At 39.0% G+C, this 22,357-nt stretch overlaps 5 protein-coding genes across 5 annotated transcripts; 1 reads left to right on the plus strand and 4 right to left on the minus strand.

The window, feature by feature from the left end:
- On the plus strand, positions 1-2,391 carry LOC125187952. The gene is made up of 6 exons (XM_048084638.1): positions 1-249; positions 669-739; positions 832-896; positions 986-1,471; positions 1,543-1,633; positions 2,146-2,391. The coding sequence occupies exons 1-6, from the start codon at positions 108-110 to the stop codon at positions 2,230-2,232; spliced, it is 942 nt and encodes a 313-aa protein (XP_047940595.1). The 5' UTR covers positions 1-107; the 3' UTR covers positions 2,233-2,391.
- Positions 2,392-2,536: 145 nt separating this feature from the next.
- Positions 2,537-5,206, minus strand: LOC125187953 (protein REVERSION-TO-ETHYLENE SENSITIVITY1). Its single transcript, XM_048084639.1, has 3 exons — positions 5,045-5,206; positions 3,241-3,605; positions 2,537-3,033 (listed from the first exon to the last, which is right to left on the minus strand). The coding sequence occupies exons 2-3, from the start codon at positions 3,589-3,591 to the stop codon at positions 2,611-2,613; spliced, it is 774 nt and encodes a 257-aa protein (XP_047940596.1). The 5' UTR covers positions 3,592-3,605; positions 5,045-5,206; the 3' UTR covers positions 2,537-2,610.
- A 2,914-nt stretch (positions 5,207-8,120) lies between these two features.
- LOC125187954 (uncharacterized protein ycf36) lies at positions 8,121-9,601 on the minus strand. Its single transcript, XM_048084640.1, has 4 exons — positions 9,017-9,601; positions 8,887-8,915; positions 8,551-8,607; positions 8,121-8,460 (listed from the first exon to the last, which is right to left on the minus strand). Exons 1-4 carry the CDS (start codon positions 9,468-9,470, stop codon positions 8,236-8,238), a joined length of 765 nt encoding a protein of 254 aa, XP_047940597.1. The 5' UTR covers positions 9,471-9,601; the 3' UTR covers positions 8,121-8,235.
- A 454-nt stretch (positions 9,602-10,055) lies between these two features.
- LOC125188703 (probable serine/threonine-protein kinase SIS8) lies at positions 10,056-15,644 on the minus strand. The gene is made up of 13 exons (XM_048085709.1): positions 15,073-15,644; positions 14,122-14,562; positions 13,874-13,977; positions 12,592-13,166; positions 12,247-12,287; positions 11,901-11,969; positions 11,702-11,802; positions 11,546-11,624; positions 11,365-11,463; positions 11,206-11,274; positions 11,038-11,087; positions 10,773-10,949; positions 10,056-10,696 (listed from the first exon to the last, which is right to left on the minus strand). The coding sequence occupies exons 1-13, from the start codon at positions 15,430-15,432 to the stop codon at positions 10,594-10,596; spliced, it is 2,268 nt and encodes a 755-aa protein (XP_047941666.1). The 5' UTR covers positions 15,433-15,644; the 3' UTR covers positions 10,056-10,593.
- Positions 15,645-16,695: 1,051 nt separating this feature from the next.
- LOC125187808 (glycine dehydrogenase (decarboxylating), mitochondrial) lies at positions 16,696-21,950 on the minus strand. The gene is made up of 15 exons (XM_048084451.1): positions 20,516-21,950; positions 19,882-20,127; positions 19,728-19,805; positions 19,543-19,643; positions 19,263-19,458; positions 19,064-19,189; positions 18,695-18,880; positions 18,508-18,621; positions 18,276-18,428; positions 17,974-18,162; positions 17,782-17,859; positions 17,571-17,696; positions 17,382-17,480; positions 17,179-17,296; positions 16,696-16,964 (listed from the first exon to the last, which is right to left on the minus strand). Exons 1-15 carry the CDS (start codon positions 21,725-21,727, stop codon positions 16,870-16,872), a joined length of 3,117 nt encoding a protein of 1,038 aa, XP_047940408.1. The 5' UTR covers positions 21,728-21,950; the 3' UTR covers positions 16,696-16,869.
- Positions 21,951-22,357: the final 407 nt, after the last annotated feature.

The following is a 22,357-nucleotide window of genomic DNA, read 5'->3' on the forward strand; positions in this document are numbered from 1 at the left end:
TCCCAATCCCTTATACGCAGCGTAGCAAATCTCTTCACTTGCACTTTTCATCAAGCATACAAACAAACTGCAAATTTCTTATACAAATTACAAACAAACCTACAGAGATGGCAGACAAGCCAAGCAGAGGCCTCGTATTGTACGGCGACGGGCTGGCTCGATTCATCAGCCCGCCCCATACTCATCTCAATTCGCTCGCTTCTCGGGCTCTCTGCGGTTTCCTCTCCCTCCCCCATTCTCCTCAATCAGGTACTCAATTACCTCATTCTACTCAGTTGTTTTCTGCTCGTTTTGATGATTTTAGGGTGATCGGGTTGGATTTTGATTGTTTAGGTGCTGCATTTTCTGTCATAGAATTGGAATTGAGAATTTGAGTGATGATTCTGAGACTCTCTTTCCTAGTTTAAGGGATATGAATTAGAAATGGGGTTTCATTTGAAAAATATTGTCTTGGTCATGACTGAGGTAAAGATTTTCCTTTGAGGGAGAAAGAGAGAGGTTATTTGCTTTCCAGCTTTGATGTTGCTAAGATTTTTGAGTTTTGTGTGTTTTTCGTATGTGTACAAGTGTTTTAGCTAGGATTCTTTTTTCTTGTATTTTTGTCTATGGGAATATTTGCATCTCTTGTGTTTTTGAATGTTGAGATTTGTTTGGGAATTACATTACAGAAAATGAGGATATGAGGATAGTTAGGGAGTTCGCAGAGTTGCTTGATGCAAACGAAGCATATAAAAGCACGGTGAGATGCAATGTGATAGAAATGGTTTAATCCCTGTATGGTATTCGTGATGAGAATGGGAAATCTAACAGCCTATTGCAATCCTCTTTTAGGCTGTAAAAGGAATATTTGAAGATACACCTCAAGAAAAGTGTGCATTTCCATCTGTAGCAGAGAGGTTTGTTTGTTTGAAGGGATTTCATGGGCATATTGATCTATATATAAACTGAACGGATTTTATAAGTCGTTTCTTGATTCCATTTTCAGGTTCATGGGAATGAAGGCGGCTATCGTCACCGACAACTCAAGTGTGAAGTCTTTCGGAGGTATGGTTGGCTTCAAAGTGTTTTCCTGGAACGAAATGTCTGGAAACGACGGTTCTAGTGCTGAGTCATCACATTTGGCTTCCGAGGTTCTGAAATTGCTTGGATTTCAGGAAGGGAAGGAACTGGATTCGGGAATCTTTGAGTTGGTTTTCGCTCATATTGGAGCCAACACGAAGATGAATGGGGTCGAGGGCGTAGATCTTGTGAACCGTTTGGTTGGTGATTTCTTACTCAAGGCATCACCTGGAAGCAATATTGGCTCTAGGTTGCACATGTCTGTTATTATGAGCTACGGGGCTACTTTGGGAGACAAGGATCTTGAACTTTCAATTTCAAATGCTGGGAAGAAGGGTGATAGTGAACTTTCGCACCTTTTCCCGCGTCAAAGTTACATGATGAAAGCCGGGAAACCGAGGGAGAATATTAGGTATAATTTTTGTGAAAATATGTTAGTGAGACTAAGGCTATGATGCTAATACTGAACCAAATCCTTTGCAGGCAGCATTGTCCAATGCTACTAGCCCAGTATCAGCATGCTGTGACACGCGTTGATGCAGTTGAATCATTTTCGTTTAGTGATTTTCTTGAGGTATTCATTTTCATCGTATGTTTTTGCTTCCTGGTAGTATTTCTTAAAGAGCTAAATGAGTCTTGAATGCTTGTAGATGATATCTGATTGCTGTGTTCTTCCTTGACTAAGAATAGTTTCATAACTACAGTTGTATGCAATTTGAACATCGATTTAGTATAATAGTCTTGAATTTAGTCCGATTATATAATCTGTTGCAAAATGTACACTAAATGCAACAAAAATTGTAAGCTCAGGGAGAAAAAAGGGATTCTTTCCTAGTTTGCAGGGAGAAAATAAATGACTTTTACTAGTGTCAGATTTTGATGTGTTTAGATTAGACATTAAGCCTTTTCTATAACATTTATCTATAACATTCATCTTTCAAAAAAATTTCCTCTATATTGAAGATGGTCATTTTTTCTCTGAGATTTGCCTACGAACATTCATCTCTCAAAAATTGGCCTATTTATATTATGCTTTGATTAAGAAGACTTTATATGTTGTTTGAAGATGTGCATTTTTAATTGCAGAATGGGGGGAACCTCGTTATACCGGTGGATCGATTCTTGCATGAGGTAGCTTTCAAGCTATGGAAGGCCCCAAAATATGGTGCTTAAATGCTCTTCTGCGGCATATCATCAAACCTAACAAGTTCGAAGGCGACTGCAACGAACAAGATTTTATAATGCCAAGAATAGATCAAGATTTACTTTGTTTATCGAACTATGGATGTACTTATGCCAATATTATATGTATTTTGTTTACTTTGTTTACCATCTTATTCCTTCTCTTATACTAAAACATTACAAATGTTCACGTTAGTTTTTAAAAACTACGCACAGAATCTCCTTTTGAAAGGTTACAAGTACTATAATTTCAACATTAAAGTATAATTTGATCAAAATTAAAAGAGTATGAAAATATCTAACAAAACATGTAGTTAATGTATGTATAAAACTTTAATATTCAGTCTACCAAAAGAGTATGAACATCATCTAACAATCTGACATGTTCTTAAAAACATAATTACTCAACAAAAACCATACCAGAAGTAGGAAAGAGAAGGAAAGGAGAGCTATTACAAATTGCCATCCAACCGCATATAGACCCATGCTGAGCACCGCCAGAAACGGCATGAAAGATCTCAGCACCGAGAGGCCGTTGACCCACCTCCCCTTGGCCAGAACGAGAGCCGCCACATTGACCATGTTCCAGCTCATTGAGCCCTCGTAGCTGACCCGATTCAGGAAGTCTGCGACAAACGAGTGGCAGTTGCAGGTGAAGATGTTATAGGACCTGTTCTCAATGTGGCGTCCGCTGGTCTGGATAGCATCGTCCCATGTCATTGCCGTCCCAAATTCCGCGTGCACGTACCGGTGCTTGCATCTGTGTTCCGCGAGGTTGGGAGGGAAGCAGCACTGTTGCAAGAAAATTCACATGAAAGCATAGCTCATCAACCACTAGCACGGAATGTGTTTGAAGGTGGTACCGTTTTTGAAATTTTTTTTGAGAATCGACTCATGCCTTTGTCTACGAAAACTGCACCTTGTTGCAGAAGTTTCTATTTAAACTGAGACAAGAACTCTTTGAGTTAGCTTACAGAGAATTTGGTAGAAATATTATACCTTCTCTCGATCCAGTTGAAGGTATCTGGCAACAGGACCAAATGCAAAGTTGTTGACATTGATGAGGTTGGAGCCGGAGAAATCTATGATGGTGCCATCCTCCTTGCAGATCCCAACATGTCCTATAAAAGGCGCTAACCATGAGACGATGGGCAGAGGTGTCCAGACGACACAACATGGAAATATTGCCTTCTTAGGATCTACTTCCTCCAGTGGCCAAAACTCGTGCTCAATAGTCCTGGGACGACTAATCACCCTGCTTTCAATGTCTTTCGCAAGATTAATTTCCATCGGAAGAAGTTCTCTGGCAGACGATACTGCGGTCCCAGTTAGTTCCACGTCAGATAGCATTCTCCAGGGATGTACTGGGATTTAAGAACAGAACATTACGTCAAATCAAGAGTCAGCTCTATCATATACGGCTGCAAAGTTTTAGTATACAAGGAGAAAAGTGATATTTCAATAAAGAATCTAAAAGGAAAAAGCACGAAAACAAAGATCTTGGCAATGCAATATTCCTTTTTTAAGTTAAGGCGGCTGAAAAACATGGATAAAGTGGGTTTATACAATTTCAGGATTAAATGGAATTCAAGAATCAGTTATATCAATGAAATCCCGTTTCAGCTGGTTCATCCAAACATACGTTGCCATGAACTAGCACACGTGTCAATTTCAACAATCGACAAACTAACAACATGCAATGGAATGGTGATATATAAATGTAGGGTTAAATGAAATGCAAGAACTCGAGTTAATGGACAATTACACGTGTCAGGGACTCAGGTGTCACGTGATATATAAATGCATGGTTCAACGAAATGCAAGAGCTTGAGTCAATGGGCAATTACACGTCTCACTTTTTATCTAGTCGACAAGGAATCATGAAATATGATCTCTGTTCGGCCTAACAACCATACAAAAACACAATGGCATATGTAAAGTGAAACTTTTACGATGTTATGGGAGTATGACAGTCTCCGTATCTGAAATACCTAATTATTCTAATGCTAAAAATAGCCTTTATAGTTGGAGATTGCAACATTCAGGAAAATTTCTTGCAACTTGCCATTTATAATCTATACTTATGACCTGAATGACTCTTAACCACTATCATTAAACAGCATTAGCAATGAGGCTGCTCGGTTCAGATGGATGTCTATCATTTGAAGGCGTGCTAATGCTGATGTTTATAAAACAACGAGATGCTAATTGAACACTGGATAACATCACGCCACCTTTAGATGCTCCCAATCCAACAAAGCTCATTGAGCCCCCCCTTCAACATAAAACAGCATTTTCCTATAACACTCTTTAGCATTTTAAGGAAAGGGCAATACACAGATGAGCAAATTTAACTTCAATTATACAATGCTGGCACCTCTCAAATAATAACAAAATGCATCATTTAATATTATAGTCGAATTACCTATAACCTAATCACACACATTCCACATTGAGAGCTAGAAACACAAAGATCGATACAATCAAGTAACACAGCAAAAGAAAGAGTTTATGAAAATTATTAAAGCAGAAACGAACTGCATTGTTACATATATCACCTAGAAAATCAGTTCAAATTTAAGCAATCAGGAAAATTATTGAAAAAACAACAATCTCGGCAACTCTGAGCTGGAATATTCCAAATAAAAGTCCAAAACACAAACAAAAAGAAAGAAAAACAGCAGAAATTCCACATACTAACTGCATTGAAGATTAAACCTAGCAGATGAAATAGAAATGAACAATTTAAGAAACGGAATTTTAGGGCGGAAAAAATATTTAAAAAAAGCTACCGCAAAAGTACCTGCTGAAGGAATCTTCAAGCATAAACAATTAAAATCGAAAGAATTTTAGGAAATGAGAAGGTCGAAATGATAAATTGAAGGAAATGGAGTTTGATCTTATGAGTTTGTTGGAGAAATTATGAGAGATTTAGAGAGATAGAGATGAAGGGAAAGAGAGTTGAAAAGAGCGCAGGTGCATGAACCTCAAAACTGAATCTCATTATATACTACTCTCTCCTTCAACGGTGGGTCCCACAGTGTTAATTCGTTTGACAATTCTATCCCTAGCCGTTTACCTCTACTTTTATAGTTTGATTATTTTCTTGAATGAATTTGATAAGTTATTTAACTAGATGCACGGGCTGACCCAGTAAAGGAGAGGGAAGGGCTTAAGCCCCTGTCCAAAATAATTTTTTGGTTTCTTATACTTCTAATTTTTTGAAATTTTTGGAAAAAATGTCTTAAGCCCCTACTGTATGAATGTTGTTGGGGACTAAATTATTGAAAATTGATTGATTAAAGGGGCTGAACTTACTTGAAAAAGAAAATTTACAGATGAAAACTAAGAACTATGGCAGACGGCGGCTATAGGAAGAAGAAGACTAACTCATAAAACATGATTAATAGAGTAAAAAATATTATTATATTAGAAAACTCCATTCAAAAGTGCCGAGTTGTTATGCCCAAAGAAGCGTGTCAAGTTCTTTATTTTAATAATTTAAAAACAAATGCTTATATATATGTCTTCTTGCATTATTACCGCATAACATCAGTTTTTGTTTACTTTTTATTCATTTCTTTTTAATTTAACTGTTTAAAATATGCAAAACAAAAATATACTCTCCATTGGTAAAATTTATACAGGATTTTGTGATATTTTAATAATATGGTTGAGTTTAACATGTTTAATTTGAATTTAAGACGATTGGATTAGAGATTTTTTTTTTGAATTTTGAGTTTGAATCTTGAATTGAATATTTTAAATTTGATTTAAGTCATATCTGCTTCTATAATTATTGTATAGCAACATTTTCATTTATGTATAGGTTTCGTTTTACTAATAAAATATTTATGCATTTTTATAGTTGTTGTGCTTTTTATTTTTTTCATGATTACTATGTTTCATATCTACTCCATTCTTTTCTTTACAGTTGAGTCATTTTTCCATTTTGGAAAGTTCTTTATAGTTGAGTCATTTCTGTATATAGTAGCAATGACGGACGGAGGTGGGGTCGCGCGGGGTCGGCCGACCCCACCACCCGACTATGAGAACTAGCAAATCTGTCTTTCGAGCTATGGTCGACCTCATGCGCGAGTTAGTCGCGACCCTCTTTTACCCGTCTCTGTGTGTCTATGCTAGTCTCTTGGTCAGTTTGTGAAAATTAATGAAATAAGCAGACGAAAAAATGATCTGGAGAAGATGAATGAGGATGGGCTTAATTAGATGTGCGTTATAATTGGGCAATATATTAATAATTGTGTTTGCCAATGAAAGATGTATATTAAATGATTAAATAATTTAAACTTGATTGTATTTATTTTAACGGAATGCGTTAGATGCTTTTTTTTAATTATGTTCTGAATTGTTAATTGTGTATTTCTTAGATTATTTGTTTGCTATTTATGTTTGTGCAATGTAAATATTCTGATAATTGATTGTTTATTATATTATATTAATGGTGAATTATGAATCTTTTTTATTATTTACTTACTTATTGTATTAGTTGAATTTCTTAGGTTTACATACGAGTTTATCGTAGAAAGAAATGTGTTTCTATCGATTTTTCTATTGCTAATATTAAAATTGAACAATAATTATAGTCAATCTTGGATTACAAAAACCTAGTGATAGTCTCAATTTTGAGATCATATTATATGAATACTTGATATCGTATAGAAGCCCCGGAATGGATACTTATTTGGATTTGACATTACAAACAACAAGCGATACAGCTATTCTAGCTAATGTGATAATATAATAGAAAATAATTATTTAATTTTATATTTATTCTATATTTATTCGACCCCACAGTAAACAATTCCTGGGTCCGTCATTGTATAGTAGTAAATTTTTTTATCTTTCTTACTTTATTCTCACTACTTTATTCACTTTCTACTTTATTCTCTTCACTTTTTTTTTTCTCTCACTTACTTTTTTATCTATTTATTTATAACACTTTACATCCATTTCTTAAACTTCGTACCGAAAAGTTTCGCCTCAATTATGAGGGAACATAGAGAGAGTATATATTAGTATAAAATTTCTACTCGTAGAGCCCCTACTGAAAAAAAATTCTGCGTCCGCCACTGACTAGATGCATAAATTTTAAGATTAAAAAGAGGACGTGATTCAAAAATATGATGATACAATATCTTAAAAGTGAAAAAGAAAATTTTAACTTTTTAGTAAATCAGTATATATATATAGTCATATAGAAATGGAAATAAAAACGCTTACTGAAAATGTTTGATTAGTTTCATGATGAACGTGCGAAAGGTAAAAAGTTGCGTGTTGTCTAGTATGTTTGGAAAACATCAAAGAGTTTGTTATAAAGGAATCACTTCCACTATGCAAGGACGCGAGGTGCGGTTTCAGGGTCAACTAAAAATGACGAATGAAATTTAGTTTTTTCGTAGAAAGAACAATTAAGATAGCAAAACACTAAAGAGGCCATCATAAAGGGAATCACTCTCACCAGTCACCATGGCGGGATGGAATAGGGTCGTGCAAGGTCAGTTCGAAGTGACGAATGAAATTTTAATTTTTAGATCATTATATTTTGAGAAATAACAATAAAAACATCATGACTATAGAATACTCGACCAACATCAAGACTATAGAATACTCGACCAACTTCACGTCAATTAGAAGCGACAAAGGAAATTTCAATTTTTAGATCATCATATCTTGAGAAATAACATTAAAAAGACCAAGTTATTAGATATCCGATTAGTTTCACGATGAACGATAGACAAGTAAAAACATATGCATGTACGGACGAGGGTGGGATCGCGTAGAGTTGGCCAGAAGTAACGTAAAACGCCATCAAAGAGGTCGTCATAAAGAGAATCACTTGCACCGCGAGGGGACGGACGTAGGTGGGGTCGCACCCTATCAAATTTTCAGTAACGTTATAACTATGTATATGTTCACTATCAACATTGTTCTTAGCATAAAATTTCAAAACTATACACAAAAGCAGCTGTGACACTACAAATCAGGGACCGTGGATTCACCGCCACAAAAGGCCTCGGGCTCGAAATTCCTGGCGGACTCGTCGTTGTAGACCCCAGGAACGGCTCGCCCACCCGGCTCCGCCGGAGGAATGAAACCGCGCTTTTGGCCGTCAGAGTTAATAAGGGGAACTATACACATTAGCAATGATATTCCAAGAAAAACAAGTGTGTTTTTCAATCTACCAAGTACAGGTTTCACCTGTTCAAATAAAACAAATAGTTACATAATTTGAAAATCTAAAGAAATCACAAGAGAATTAAGATTTTTTTTGGTGATTTGTGTGCTTACAGAAAATGAGCCAAGGAGGCGATCACGAGCCAAAACTTCAGCGGTTTTCACCCAAATCTGTTACATATAAAACAAATTATTAGTGATAGAATTTATTGTAATAAAACACCATTCCCGACCTATTTTTACCAAAAATCATGTATCGAAAGTATCAACTAGAAAGAGAAGTCACACTTGACATAGTAGTCTGTTGGTGAATATAGGATTAAATGACATTTATTGTTTTATTTACATAAAATTAAGGTCACAACATAACATGTTTGTAGGCCTATATATATAGCTCAGATAAATAAATTTCAGACAACTAATAATTGAAAGAAAAATAGATATAAATACCTGGCCATCATACCATCCTGTCTCCTCATCTGCCATTGAACAAAAATAAAATCAAACAATCATGAATAATATTACTTCCAAATCAACTAAATCAGTATTAAAAAAACATAAATAAAAAACCACTCCTAACATTCAACAGTAGCACTGAGAAGCCTGTTTCCCACATAGGCCCAGCCCAAATACATTCTCACAACTGCAAGAATGACAATAAAAAGCCCACTTCCAACGCAGCCCATAACGAGTTTAATGGGCTCGGATTTGGGCCCGATCGACCCGAACCAGGAAACGGGCAGGCCCACAAAGATGGCGAAGCAGGCGCCGACAGCGAACAGCCGGGAGGAGTACTCGACGACGTCGCTTGAGGCCCATGAGAAGGGGAAGGAGGTAGAGAGAGAGTGGAACTCGTTGATTGGCTGCTGCTCTGGTGGGACCGGGCAGTCCGTGTTGTTGTCATATTTGGATGATGAGGAGGAGGAGGGTATTTTGGGGAAGGAAGTGTGGCGGCGGCGGCGGTGGTGGGTGGAGGGGAAGGAGAGAGGTGGCGGTGGAAGTGGTTTTAGAGAGAGAAAGGAGGTGATGGCCATTCTCTCTCTGCAATTTTTGGAGTTTTTTTTATTTTTATTTTTATTTTTTGGGATTTTTTTTTGGGTTTTGGATAATTTAGTTAGTTGGGAAAATGTTGTGGTGTACAAGTGTAGAAAAGAGGGAGTATTTTAGAAGTCTTGTCATGATTTCTTGTAAAAGAAATTGAAGTATACTTATTGTTGATTGAAATAAAAATAGAGGATAAATACAACATATACCAATTTGTTGATTGAAATAAAAATAAAAAGCTTGGAAAGTGATATCGAATACTCCCTCCGTCCCCCATTAAGAATTACACTTTTCCATTTCGGTCCGTCCCCAATTAAGAATTACACTTCATTTTTGCCATAAATAATAAGTAGGTCCACATTCCACTAACTCAATTCACTCACATTTTATTATAAAACCAATATAAAAAAAGGGATCCCACATTCCACTACATTTCTTAAAACTCGTGCCCGGTCAAAGAATGACTCATAATAGGGAACGGAGGGAGTATCTTACAAGTTTGTTTGTAATCGTTACATAATAAGATTGTTGAAACAATAACACAATAACACTTCACTTTATAGTACTCCTACTAATGAGAACTCAGAACACCATTTCTTATTCTTTTACTTTCCATTATAAGTAACAAACTCCTGTCAAAGTACAAACTGCAGATACCCTTTTTTTACATTTGCTATTTCGAGGATCTCAACAGACTCAAAAACTCCCTTTTTGGCTTTTTCTATCTTCTAGTACGTGTTTATTTAAGACGCTCTCACAAATAGATGACGATAACTACATTGTTTTTCAACTTAAAAACATGAAGAGAGAGAAAGCCCTTATCATTTTCTCTCTCATGTTTTTAGGAATACACAAATATGAAGGACTAAGCTTTGCTCAGCAGAAACTTACTAAAGTTCTTTCCCCAACTGCACACTTTTGAAGTTGAGGATTTACTCTATGAATCAGCTGCGTTCAGTTCCCACTTTGAATGAACCAACACTTCCCAATTCAGCAACTTTCCTGCACAGCAATGGCCTAGGTCCGGAAGAATTCTTGAATTTTATAGACTTCTGCTCAAACTGGCTCTTCGAGTACAGAGATGAGCGAACACTCAGCTACGCTACTACGGTATTATTCCTGATACTTGCAGCTCTCGGTTTTACGCACACTGAGGCGCTGCAGACACTTGAGGCGGGTGATAATCTGTGCAAAAGAAGGACGTGCCTGTGGGTTTCTGCACGAGATGGACCCTCCGAGTCAATTTCATATGAATGATCAAGGGGCTGTAACTGGCTAAGTCAGTTACTTACCTATTCCAACAGTCGCTTATTATCTCGGCCACCAAGGGATCAACTGTGGGGGGGATATCGAGGTGCCTACCCTGGAATCCAACAGCTCCAACCACCTGCATTGAGTTCATCTCCGTCCATGGCACGCGCAGAGTTGCCAGCTCCCACAGTATGACTCCGAAACTATATACATCAGATCTGTCGATTGAAGGAAATTGACCTTTAACAGTGAGATTCAGAACAAGACATCGGTTACTCAAAGTGAAAGGGAAACCATTAAACTCACTTCTCATTGGATGGTTCATTTCTCAGAACCTCTGGGGCCATCCATTCTGCCTGCATATCCCGAAAATTAACAAATAAATATTCAGTATCAAATCAAATAATTTTAAGCATCTCATAAGCAGCAAACTTCAACTTTTGTCTTTTTCGTTTTAATCTTATCATGCATTACCGTTCCAGCTGCAGACTTTGAAGATAGGAAAGTATGGTGCTGCAGACGAGACATACCAAAATCGCACACCTGACAGGTTGTGGTGGATGGAAATGTTAAGAGAGAAAAGTGAAAATTCAACATCAAATTATGTAGAGTTGTATTAAGCACAAATCGAACCTTGACAGCCCAATTTTTATCAACCAGGAGATTCGGGGTCTTCAAATCTCGATGCACAATTATGGGATGGCTAGTATGCAAGTAATTCATTCCCTTGGCCTGCGAAGGATGTGCATGTTAGCACATGTGACGAAACCTAATAGAGAGCAGTAAATGCAAATATAACTTATTGACCCCGTACCACATCAAGGGCCATTTTTAATCTCCTTTTTTCGTCTATTTGGATATTTGGTCGGTGCAGCAGCTTATATAAACTACCCCTGCAATTAAAATAGAAGTCATAAGAACAAAGTGAATTGAGCCCAAGAAATTAACGGATAGCTGAGAGAAAAAAAACCTTGGAAGGAATTCAGTCAATATGGACATATGAGGGGGGCGTGTCACAGCTCCCATGAAAAGGACCACATTTGGATGTCTCAACCTTAACATGATCTCAATCTGAAAGGGGCAATTAAAGGGGTTTAAAAATCAAAGATGACGAGCAGAAAATCTCCAACGCGCATACACACCCAACACAATCTTCCAAAGAACCCTACCTCGCATTTGAATTGTGCAAGTGCATCTCCTGAGATGTCTTGTTTCATAAACCTCTTCACTGCAACTTCCTGTCATGAAACCACAGTAACAATTAAAAACTACTGCCAATAAATATAAACTGGTACCGCTATCTAGTACAGTGACAGTAGACAAGAAAGTAGAAACACAGACTTCAAAATCAGAAACAGCAAATCTCAAAAGTGTTATATACCCCACCCAAAAAAACAACACATACACACACCATGACCAGGAAGGAAAAGAAAAGGAAAAGAGCCCCCCATTAGTAATTTTCTTATTAGCACGTACATTAACCCTATATCAGATCACTAGAATTATTAACCTTACCGTGCCATTCCATTCTGCTCGATATACCTCACCATATGAACCTGCAGAACGAACAAGAAAACTTAGAACAGGCAGTTTGAGAATACTGAAATCAAGCATATATAATAACATCTCAACAAAAGACATTTAGCATCATGTATAACTAAACTAATTCATTACAAATGTGTAAAGAAACAAAAGTGGTTTATTACTCAATGGTGCACTTGAATAAAGTATATTTTGTACTCAAATGCAGGGAGGAGGCCAACTGAAGGATTGTGCAAGAAAACACGCACTACAGGTACAACGACTCTATTTGCATAAATTTCAAAAAGGAAAAACGAAATGTACAGCTAAAATTCTTACCTATACCAATACGTTCACCAATCTGAAGATCCTCCCATAAAATCTCGGCAACTCCATTCAGCACAGGTTCAATTTGCACATTATTTCCAGAAGCTTCAACATTTCTGCTGCTGTCATAAGATAAGTTCAACAACTGTTGTCCAGTGAGGGGTATAAGTGAGTGTTCATTTTCACAACATTGTACAGCATGATCCTGGTCATCCACCCTATCCCATATTGGCAGTTCATTGCGTTCCACTACCTGATCTTCTCTAGAACTATTCCAGGTTGAAGGAACCTGATCTTTTCTAGAATTGTCCTTCAGTGGAAGATATAGATCTTCAACATTATGCTCCAACTGATCTGTCAAAATTATTCCGGCAGATCTGCTGCCTCTTACATTTGAGTGGAAGGAAACCGCAGATGGTGCACTTGAACTCCTAGGTTTAGGTCTTTCATCTATACAAAAGGTTTTCAGACTCCCTGGAGACGTACCAATACCCCTTGCATCTAACTCAAAATTTTGAGGATGGGCACTAGGTACCTCAGTAGGAATGAGTGTGCCTGGAGCACCCATTAGATCAATGATATATTCGCTGCACCAAAAGAGAAACAGAAAGCCTAGTTATCAACTAATTTGCAATCATCAAAGACCTAGAGTGTTCGCAATAATCACAGACTTAGTTGAGTTCTCATGCATTATTATAAGCCATCCAAGTTTAACAGGAATTTATATAACGACAAGGTGATTTTGCAGGTGTAATCAGATGAAGAAAGGAGAGGCCAGTTCTACATATTCAGCATATTTATGTGAACCGAATTTGAAGTCCTAATTCAGGCTCAGCAAGGAATTCTGTATAAAAGAAAAGACTATCTGCAAATTTATATACTACGCAAACATTTCTAAGCATACATAGGCTCACACTGCATACAGTTTCAGTGTTCACTGCAACCAATTCAATCTCATTCCAGACCCAACCCATGTACGACCTCAAGGAAGTGAGGAACTATATACTATCAGATCAGACAACTACTGCCAATATCTGCTAGCAAAAGGAAGCTTGATTTATAGGCATAAATAGCTGATTGGATTCAATTTTTTTTTTGTGTGTGTGTTGGGGGGGGGTGGGGGGGGGGGGGGGGGGGTGTTTCAAATTTAAGTCATGGAGTGAGGGTAGAGGTGAGAAGCAAACCAAGCATCATAGTAAGAATGCTGCCCCTCGTATCCCTAGTCTGTTTACTCCTTAAATAACAATTGAAACAAGTGGACGATGCAGAACTAGCGTATAAGCAAGTCAATTACCTTCCATCGTCTAATTTTATCAAGTTCACAGCTCCTTCGTCAGTACCAGTATAGTAACTGCCTTTGACTAGCTTGCATGGAAGATTGACCTTATCAGCAAGGACCTAGAAGAAACTAATTACAGTTATGGTTCTTCCTTATGCAGTGTGGTGCAAACATTAATTGAAATTATGTTATCACATGCTAAAAAAGTGCTTAATTGACATGACAGCACCAAGCAAGCATAAATGATCAGGAGATCTTGCTACCTTAAAGAGTAAGGCCCTTTGGCGCGAATGGCCAACATCAAGAGAGCCAAGGGGAAGGATGACCGAATTCAAATAGGCCCGTAACTCATGGTTCCTTGCCCTCCACCTTCTGAACATTTCTTCAACATCACTAACAGGACCTCCCATTCTTTCAACAATAAGGTCCGCAATTTTTTGAACTAGAAAACTTGTACTCAAGGTCTTGTCAAGAGCCTGGGATTCAACAAACATATAAAACACTCTTTCTTCAAGTTTACGGAGTTCCACATCATCTGCACGGTTGACTAGAACCACCTCACACCTCACATCTTCCAAAGGAGAAATTGCTTTAAGTTCCACCAGTGATGGCATTTTCTTTGGGACCACCAGAGATGAATTGATTCCACAAACATCATAGAATCCATCTATAACCTTTTCACCATAATTTATAACATTGCAACTCTGTATCACAAGAAACAAAGACCTAATGAATCATCAATTTACTAAAAGATAAAGAGGGAGCTACATAGAACACACAAAATAAAAGAAAATTTAAACAAGCAAGTTCATCATGGTGCATGTCTACCAAAAGTCTAACTTAGGACGACTTAGTTCTTGATGGAGCAATAACACGAATCTATTTCGTAATGTGTCTTTAATTTATATATTTGTTCACACTTCACAGCACGTGTAACCAAAATGACATTATAACCAGGACCTCCTTACTCATGAAAAAATTGCAGACAATCCAACAATCCCAACAATATACAAGGCCAAACAAATATTACTTGCAAATCCACAATCCATACAGAAAGAATTCCCCCGTAACTAAGTCACAACCTAAAACTCCAGCAGCTCAGCCCCACAAAAATCTAAATTTCACAACCGAACCCCGTAATTCCTGCCCACCGACGCAGGCAATACTATCCAAAATGGGGGAAAACACAAGAAAACATATAGTAAACGATGTACCCAAAATCGGAGCGACATGGATTCCGAGAGGTTCTGAGAAGGCGCATAACCGAGGCTAATCTGCTTAGCGACGTTGATTTGAGCTGTTTCCGGGTCAACGCAATCCTGACCCGGATCGGAAACGCTTATCGCCAGCGCCAATTGCATCTGAAACTCCTCCTCGAAGAAACTGATATTGCTATTGCTCGAATTGCCACCCGAAGACGACGACCCCGTCGGAGGCACCTCGGACGACGGAGATGTGGAGGTCAATTGCTGAGACGGCGCCGTTTGAGATGAGGGAACCAGCGCAGGCGGCCGCACGTGGTTGTGGTGATCGCCGATGTGAAGCTTCCGGAAAAAGTGTTTCACTTTGGACATTTTCGTCGCCTCTCATCGATCGGAGAAAAAATCTGTTAATTTACAATAATACACAGTAGAATTCGACAGATTACGATGTCGAATTCACTCTAATTGATCGATTCTATGATTAGGGTTTGAGATTGAGAATGGGGAATTTGATTTCGGGGGTGCTAAAATGCGCGGCGGTGGGTAGAGAATAAGGAGAGAAGAGGTTTAAACTGCGCACTTGGTGTTAGTAGTCACCGTCAGCTAACAAATAGCCAGTTGGTAATAAAATTAACTGAAGACTGTTTCCTTCCCTCCAACTAACTACGAATATATTTAATATTCTTATTTTTAATGTGTTAATAGTTTTTTGAATTATTCATGTATCAAAAGAAAATTAGATTTTGTGATTTTGTACTCCACACCCCGAAAAAATAGACAAACTTGTAAACGACACGAGTTTTAATATCGTTTGATTGATTAAAAACTTTTCATGTGTAAACTTGGTTTAATTTAGTAAAACTTGTTTATATTTTGAGGACGGAGGAAGTGTTATATATTTTTACACTAAATAAATATTGGTTCAAACAAAATCGTATTCAAATATACTGTATTTAAATACTGCTATGTGAAATTGCATTTAGAAAAAAATGTACGATTTTGTCAAGTTAAAAAAAAGCTAACAATGTTGTGATTCATTATTTAATGGATGTTACAAACTTACAATAATATCGAACAAAATAAAAAAAATGATATTAGTTAATAAAATAAGGTATTTAGAATATACGGAGTATGAAATGATTGATTTTTCGTCTTAATAGTGCCAAAAGTCTTAAAACATCAAACAACCACATAAAATATGGGCTTATCATGTTTTTATTTATTACATCTAATTTCCAGCATGAAAACAATATTTGATTCATAGTAATCCTTTTGATTTTTATTACTTTTAAATAGTTTATATCTTGTATTGTCAATCGGCAATATTTCATGACATTTTTGTTAAATAATGATAATTCAGACATTAAATATATAAAACTCTTAAAATGAAATAGCTCAACCACAATAATAGAATACGAATCCAATTTCAAAATAAAACCATCCAAACAACCACTACATATTTGACATTATAAATTTCATATCTACCCTTACCTACCATTTCCTTGTATCACGTACTTGAGCCACACAAACAAATTTCTTGAACTTTTAATATATATTTAAAATTATTTACATCCTATAAATATTTGTTTATTTTCCTACAGGAATGGAAGTTATTTAAAGTATGTAACTGCAGAATTAAGAAAAGAAGTTGTAATTACAGCTAGAGACAGAGTTGCAATGATAAGCAACAATGGAAATATAAGAATGTATGAAAACAGTGACAACTTGAACATAAATATTGTTTATGTACAAGAACATAAATAAGTGTTTGTAGTGAAATTGCATTCTTTTAAAAGGAACCTTGCAGCCTTAAGCAGACGCGGCAGCCGCCTCCTCCGCCATCTGTGACACTGGGAGGAGGGTGCAGATGAGGTTCCGGTCCCCATAGACGTTGTCGACGCGCCCTGAGATACGAAGAGTCTCCCAAGTTTAGTAAGGCAAGAAAAAGTAGAGAAATGGGCTACAACTATAATAGGGAAGTTTTGTTTTGACTTAGGGGTGAGCATCTGGATTTTGTTCGACTGAACCGGTTAAACCGTGCACCGGGTTTTTTGGGTCGAACTGACCAAAAGAGTGTGTTTTTGATGGAAGTTGTGTACAAGATTATAAGCATCTCACCTGTGGTTGGCCAGAACTTGGCATTCTTGAGCCATGGAGCGGGGAAGGCTGCGTATTCTCGTGAGTAAGGCTTAGTCCAGGCGTCAGCCATGAGCAACGAGGGCGGGTGAGGTGCGCTCTGAAATCGCACCATTGTGATCAGTCATGTTTGAAAGCAAGTAAACAACAGACGCATCAAGGCTGTGAAGGCTAAGAAGGAATACCTTGAGCACATTGTTGTTGATGTCGGCTTTTCCTTTTTCGATCAATGAGATCTCTTCCCTGATAGAGATGAGAGCGTCGCAGAACCTGTCTAGCTCAGCCTGCAAACAACAAGGGGGAGGTTAGACAGATTCTTGTTTGTTGGAAGCAACGGTAGATCTGCGTTGTTGTAGGCAGCTTGTTTGTGTTACCTTGCTCTCACTCTCAGTTGGTTCAATCATGAGCGTGCCAGGAACAGGCCAAGACATTGTGGGAGCATGGAATCCGTAGTCCATCAGACGTTTGGCAACATCCTCGGGCTCGATCCCAGCAGTGTTCTGCAGCAATCACCACTTGCAGTATAAGGAAGTGATAAATGGCGTACAGCGCGTGAATGGCATTATTAGTGTTCAAGACACGAACCTTAAAGCCTCTTAAATCGATGATGAACTCGTGGGCGCACGTTCCATTGATTCCACGGAAGAGAACGGGGAAATCCTTCTGTTGATCAAGAAGCAAAACATCAGAGCAATGGCATAAATTTCTCTGGGGACGATCGTGTGATTGAGATAATAAGCATTAAGCATGAAACAGGAAAGAAAGCAGAGTCAGGACCTCCAAACGCTTGGCCATATAGTTTGCGTTCAAGATAGCAATCTTTGATGCGTCAGTTAGTCCCTTCGATCCCATCATGGCAATGTAGGTGTAGGATATAGGTAAAATGAGAGCCGAGCCCCATGGCGCAGCAGAGATAGTCCCAAGTGGTTGAGATTGCTCAGGTGCTGGTAGGCCTCCGGTGGCTATCTGCAGCACAAAAAAGAAAACCGATACAGAATCAGCCACAACTGCATTCACACACACACACACACATATACACATATCAATGCATATTTTACTGCAATAGTATTTCTACATACCACTGGATGTGAAGGTAGGAACGGTGCAAGGTGTTTCTTCACCCCAATAGGCCCCATACCAGGTCCGCCTCCACCGTGGGGAATACAGAACGTTTTGTGGAGATTGAGATGGCAAACATCGGCACCAATGAAGCCCGGACTAGTCAAACCAACCTGTAGGCACAAAAGACCGATCATCAGAAGCAAAGAACGAGTAATGTGCAAACCTTCTGTTTTATCAATATAAATATACCTGAGCGTTCATGTTGGCTCCATCCATGTAAACTTGTCCACCATTGTCGTGGATTATTTTGCAGATCTCGTCAATGCCTTCCTCGTAGACTCCATGAGTCGAAGGATACGTGACCTGGCATTCAGCAGAGTTTATTAACACTTGAATCAATTGCAAATTCAAAGAAGAGCAACAAGACAATCCTTACCATAAGAGCAGCTAAGTTGTTCTTGTTCGCCTCAGCAGCCTTCTTTAACTCTTCAATGTTGATGTTTCCCTTGGCATCAGTTCCAACAGCCACGATTTTCATCCCACACATAGCTGCACTTGCAGGGTTCGTTCCATGTGCGGAAACTGGAATGATGCATACATCACGGTGGTGGTCTCCTCTCGACTACATTATAAGTTAACCAGAAACTGGCATTACTAATGGTAGATTGTGACGTGACAACTCAAAGCAAAGGAATTTTTTAACTCTCATTTTCAAGTATAGCAGATTTGACTAAGAACAATTTTAATTAATTTTCTTCATTATAATTACAAATTAAAAGTAGTACTACTATCACTATGTTATTACCCTGTGATAGGCTCGAATAACCATCAGCCCAGCATATTCTCCAGCTGCACCGGCATTGGGTTGTAGAGAGAACGAATCAAAACCAGTGATCGTACACAATAGGTCACCCAAATTCTTGAACATTTCCTGTGAGAAGAAACAATAGTTTAGAGGAATCCTTAGAACTTCCTAACAACGAGCTTATGTATTTTACGAATACCTGGTAACCACCAGCCTGCTCCGTGGGGGCAAATGGGTGAATGTCCGTGAAGGCAGGCCATGTTACCGGCATCATTTCTGTCGTTGCATTCAATTTCATCGTGCAAGATCCCAATGGAATCATGCTGTGGCACAATGAGAGATCCTTCGACTGAAGTTTGTAGATGTATCTAAGAAGCTCATGCTCCGTGTGGTACCTACACCAACCGGTACAGATATAGTTACATCTAACCTTACAAAGACAAGCTCAAACCGCAGATATTTCAGTAAAATGTCCATACGAGTTGAATATTTGGTTCGTTAGAAACGGGCTCTGCCTCACAAGTCCGGAAGGGATCAAGTTCTCAACCTCTGATGCAATAGATGCAGCAGTGAATGGCACCTGATGAAACACAAACCCTCAAGTTATAATAAAAAAAACGAGAGGCTACAAAACACGTCTCGGAAGATATACACTTGTACTTACAGGCTTGCCAGATGCAAAGACAGCAAACAACTTGTCCACATCTTCCAGTGTAGTTGTTTCATCAAAAGCAACAGTTATCTGAGAGACAAAAGGTATATGGTTACTCACAATCTGTCACAATATACGACAATAAACTTAGACAGGCAATGCTTACAGTGTTATTGTCGACAACCCTCAAATTTATTTCATGCTTGTAAGCAGCATCAGCAATCGCCTTTGCATCTCCGCATTTGACCTTCACTGTGTCAAAGAACGGAAGGCTCTGAACTTCTACTGTCCCGAGTTTTTTCAACCCAGCAGCAAATGTTCCAGCCAGACCATGCACCCGTTGAGCAATATTTTTAAGGCCTTCCGGTCCATGGTAGACAGCATACATAGCAGCCATGTTGGCCAGCAAAGCCTACAATCATAACATATCCATATTTTCATCATCATAAATCAGAGCATAGTTTTTCACACACAAATTCCCACCTTTCATATTTGATTCAAAAAACATACTCATAATACTAAGATTGGACCATGTTAGCCAGCAAAGCCTACAACATAACAGAACCATATTTCTTCACAAGAAAACCCAAACAAAGTATTTTTATACACACACACTGCCATATTTCCTATTAGATTCAACATCAAAATGAAGCCAAAGTGAATTAGCTTAGTTCATCACATTCCTATTAATACCACCATCACTACTTCTCAACTAACTACTGCAAGCCTGCATCATGATTTCACAAAACAGATTCCAAACACAAACAAAGGAGATTCAATTCACCAAAAAGCACACTCACTTGAGCAGTGCAGATGTTGCTAGTAGCCTTGTCACGGCGGATATGCTGCTCCCTCGTCTGCATAGCCATCCGAAGAGCAGGCTTCCCCGAGGAATCAACACTGACACCAATAATCCTCCCAGGCATCATCCTCTTATACTCCTGCGAGGTAGCCAAGAACGCAGCGTGGGGCCCTCCATACCCCATCGGAACCCCAAACCTCTGAGCCGACCCCACCACAATATCGGCCCCCAACTCACCGGGCGGCTTCAGCATTGTCAGGGCCAGCAAATCAGAAGCCATCACAACCTTCACACCACTCGCGTGAGCGTTCTTGATGAACTCCCCGTAGTCCAAAACCTCCCCCTCCGTCCCGGGATACTGCACCAGCACGCCACAGACATCACCGGAGCTGTAATCAATGTCCTTAACATCGGAAACAACGACCTTGAGATCGAATCCATCGGCCCTAGTCTGGCAAATATCGATTGTCTGAGGGTGACAGTTGCTGGCGATGACAAAGGTCTTCTTCTTCCCCTTGGAGATGTTGTTGCACATGGCCATCGCCTCAGCAGCGGCGGTCCCTTCATCGAGGAGGGAGGCGTTGGACATGGGCAAGGCGGTGAGGTCAGTGATCATGGTTTGGTAATTCAGCAATGACTCGAGCCTCCCCTGCGAGATCTCAGCTTGGTAAGGGGTGTATTGAGTGTACCAAGCTGGATTCTCCATGATGTTCCTCAAAATCACAGGAGGCACGAAGGTGTTGTAATAGCCCATTCCGATGAAGGATTTGAAGATTTTGTTTTTGGAAGCTAAATCCTTCATGTGCTCGATCATCTGCGCCTCCGTCAGGCCCTCGTCGAAGATCGAGAACTTCATGGCGTCGGCGCGGATGGATTTGGGGACGGTGGCGTCGATCAGGGAGTCTAGGGTTTCGAATCCGACGAATTCGGCCATTTTGGACTGGTCGTCCGGCGTGGCGGAGTTGTGGCGGCGGGGGAAGGTGTCGCTGGGCTTGAGAGCCTCGACGGAGATGGAGCGGGTGCCGATGAATTGGGCGAGGTTCCGGGAATAGAAGCGGTGGTTGACGGCGGAGGCATTGGCGCCGCCGGGGACGACGCTGGGGGAGAGGGAGGAGATGTAGCGCGAGGATTTGTGCAATGGCTGCTGCTTCGATTCGGAGACGAGGCGGCGGAGGATGGCTCTGTTGGCTAGCTTCCTCGCGCGCTCCATTTCTAGAGAGAGAGAGAGATTCAATCCAAGCTAAAAACGGAGAGTTTTAGCCTGTGTAAGGCTGTGAGCTTCTGCTTCTCTTCACTAAAAGGATTTCATTTTTTTTTACTGTTACTGGAAAAGGGAAAATAGTTAGTTGAGATCTACTGCTCTGACACACTCTCTCGCTCTAAATCTGGTGGTGGGTGGACGCTGACGTGGCAACAACTTGAGGAAAACGACGTAGTTTGTGTTGTGCAGCCCAATGGATTCTGCTAAAATAATCTAATCTTTTGTGTTTGAAAATTTAAAAGGAAAAAAAAGGTGCAGGTTGAGTGCTTGATTGAGAAATTGTATGGAAGGGAATGAGTGGGAGAGGATTGAGATTCAGTGGATCAAAATAATGTGGTTATTATGGAATTTTTATTTTTGCATGGCAGAACCTCTTTCACATTTGGCTTATCTTCAATTTTGTCCTCACAAATGTATGGGGAGTGAAACGATTTTTTTAGCCTCATATAATTACAAGGGTATTGTACATGATAATTAGGTTAAATTGAGCTATATTAATGAATTTAACATAAAACTCATATACCATGATTATACAACATATATGTGCACTTAAATTCGAAGTGGTATTTGTTTTTCATT

The sequence above is a fragment of the Salvia hispanica genome, chromosome 5 (genome assembly GCF_023119035.1).
Source record: "Salvia hispanica cultivar TCC Black 2014 chromosome 5, UniMelb_Shisp_WGS_1.0, whole genome shotgun sequence".
NCBI classification, from domain to species: domain Eukaryota; kingdom Viridiplantae; phylum Streptophyta; class Magnoliopsida; order Lamiales; family Lamiaceae; genus Salvia; species Salvia hispanica.

Bases quoted from the DNA above. Each gene is read 5' to 3' on its own strand.
- LOC125187953 (XM_048084639.1), bottom strand. From the start codon at position 3,591: ATGCTATCTGACGTGGAACTAACTGGGACCGCAGTATCGTCTGCCAGA. The intron at 3,034-3,240 runs GTATAATATTTC...TTCTTGCAACAG, and splicing joins TTCAACTGGATCGAGAGAAG to TGCTGCTTCCCTCCCAACCT.
- LOC125187952 (XM_048084638.1), top strand. From the start codon at position 108: ATGGCAGACAAGCCAAGCAGAGGCCTCGTATTGTACGGCGACGGGCTG. The intron at 897-985 runs GTTTGTTTGTTT...TTCCATTTTCAG, and splicing joins TTTCCATCTGTAGCAGAGAG to GTTCATGGGAATGAAGGCGG. The intron at 1,634-2,145 runs GTATTCATTTTC...TTTTAATTGCAG, and splicing joins CGTTTAGTGATTTTCTTGAG to AATGGGGGGAACCTCGTTAT.
- LOC125187954 (XM_048084640.1), bottom strand. From the start codon at position 9,470: ATGGCCATCACCTCCTTTCTCTCTCTAAAACCACTTCCACCGCCACCT. The intron at 8,916-9,016 runs GTTAGGAGTGGT...GTTCAATGGCAG, and splicing joins TCTCAGTGCTACTGTTGAAT to ATGAGGAGACAGGATGGTAT. The intron at 8,608-8,886 runs GTATTTATATCT...TATATGTAACAG, and splicing joins CAGGATGGTATGATGGCCAG to ATTTGGGTGAAAACCGCTGA.
- LOC125187808 (XM_048084451.1), bottom strand. From the start codon at position 21,727: ATGGAGCGCGCGAGGAAGCTAGCCAACAGAGCCATCCTCCGCCGCCTC. The intron at 20,128-20,515 runs GTGAGTGTGCTT...TTATGATTGTAG, and splicing joins GCAACATCTGCACTGCTCAA to GCTTTGCTGGCCAACATGGC. The intron at 19,459-19,542 runs GTATGGACATTT...CGGTTGGTGTAG, and splicing joins ACGAACCAAATATTCAACTC to GTACCACACGGAGCATGAGC.
- LOC125188703 (XM_048085709.1), bottom strand. From the start codon at position 15,432: ATGTCCAAAGTGAAACACTTTTTCCGGAAGCTTCACATCGGCGATCAC. The intron at 14,563-15,072 runs GTACATCGTTTA...CTTGTGATACAG, and splicing joins CCATGTCGCTCCGATTTTGG to AGTTGCAATGTTATAAATTA. The intron at 11,275-11,364 runs GTTCGATTTGTG...ACAACCTGTCAG, and splicing joins ATAAAAATTGGGCTGTCAAG to GTGTGCGATTTTGGTATGTC.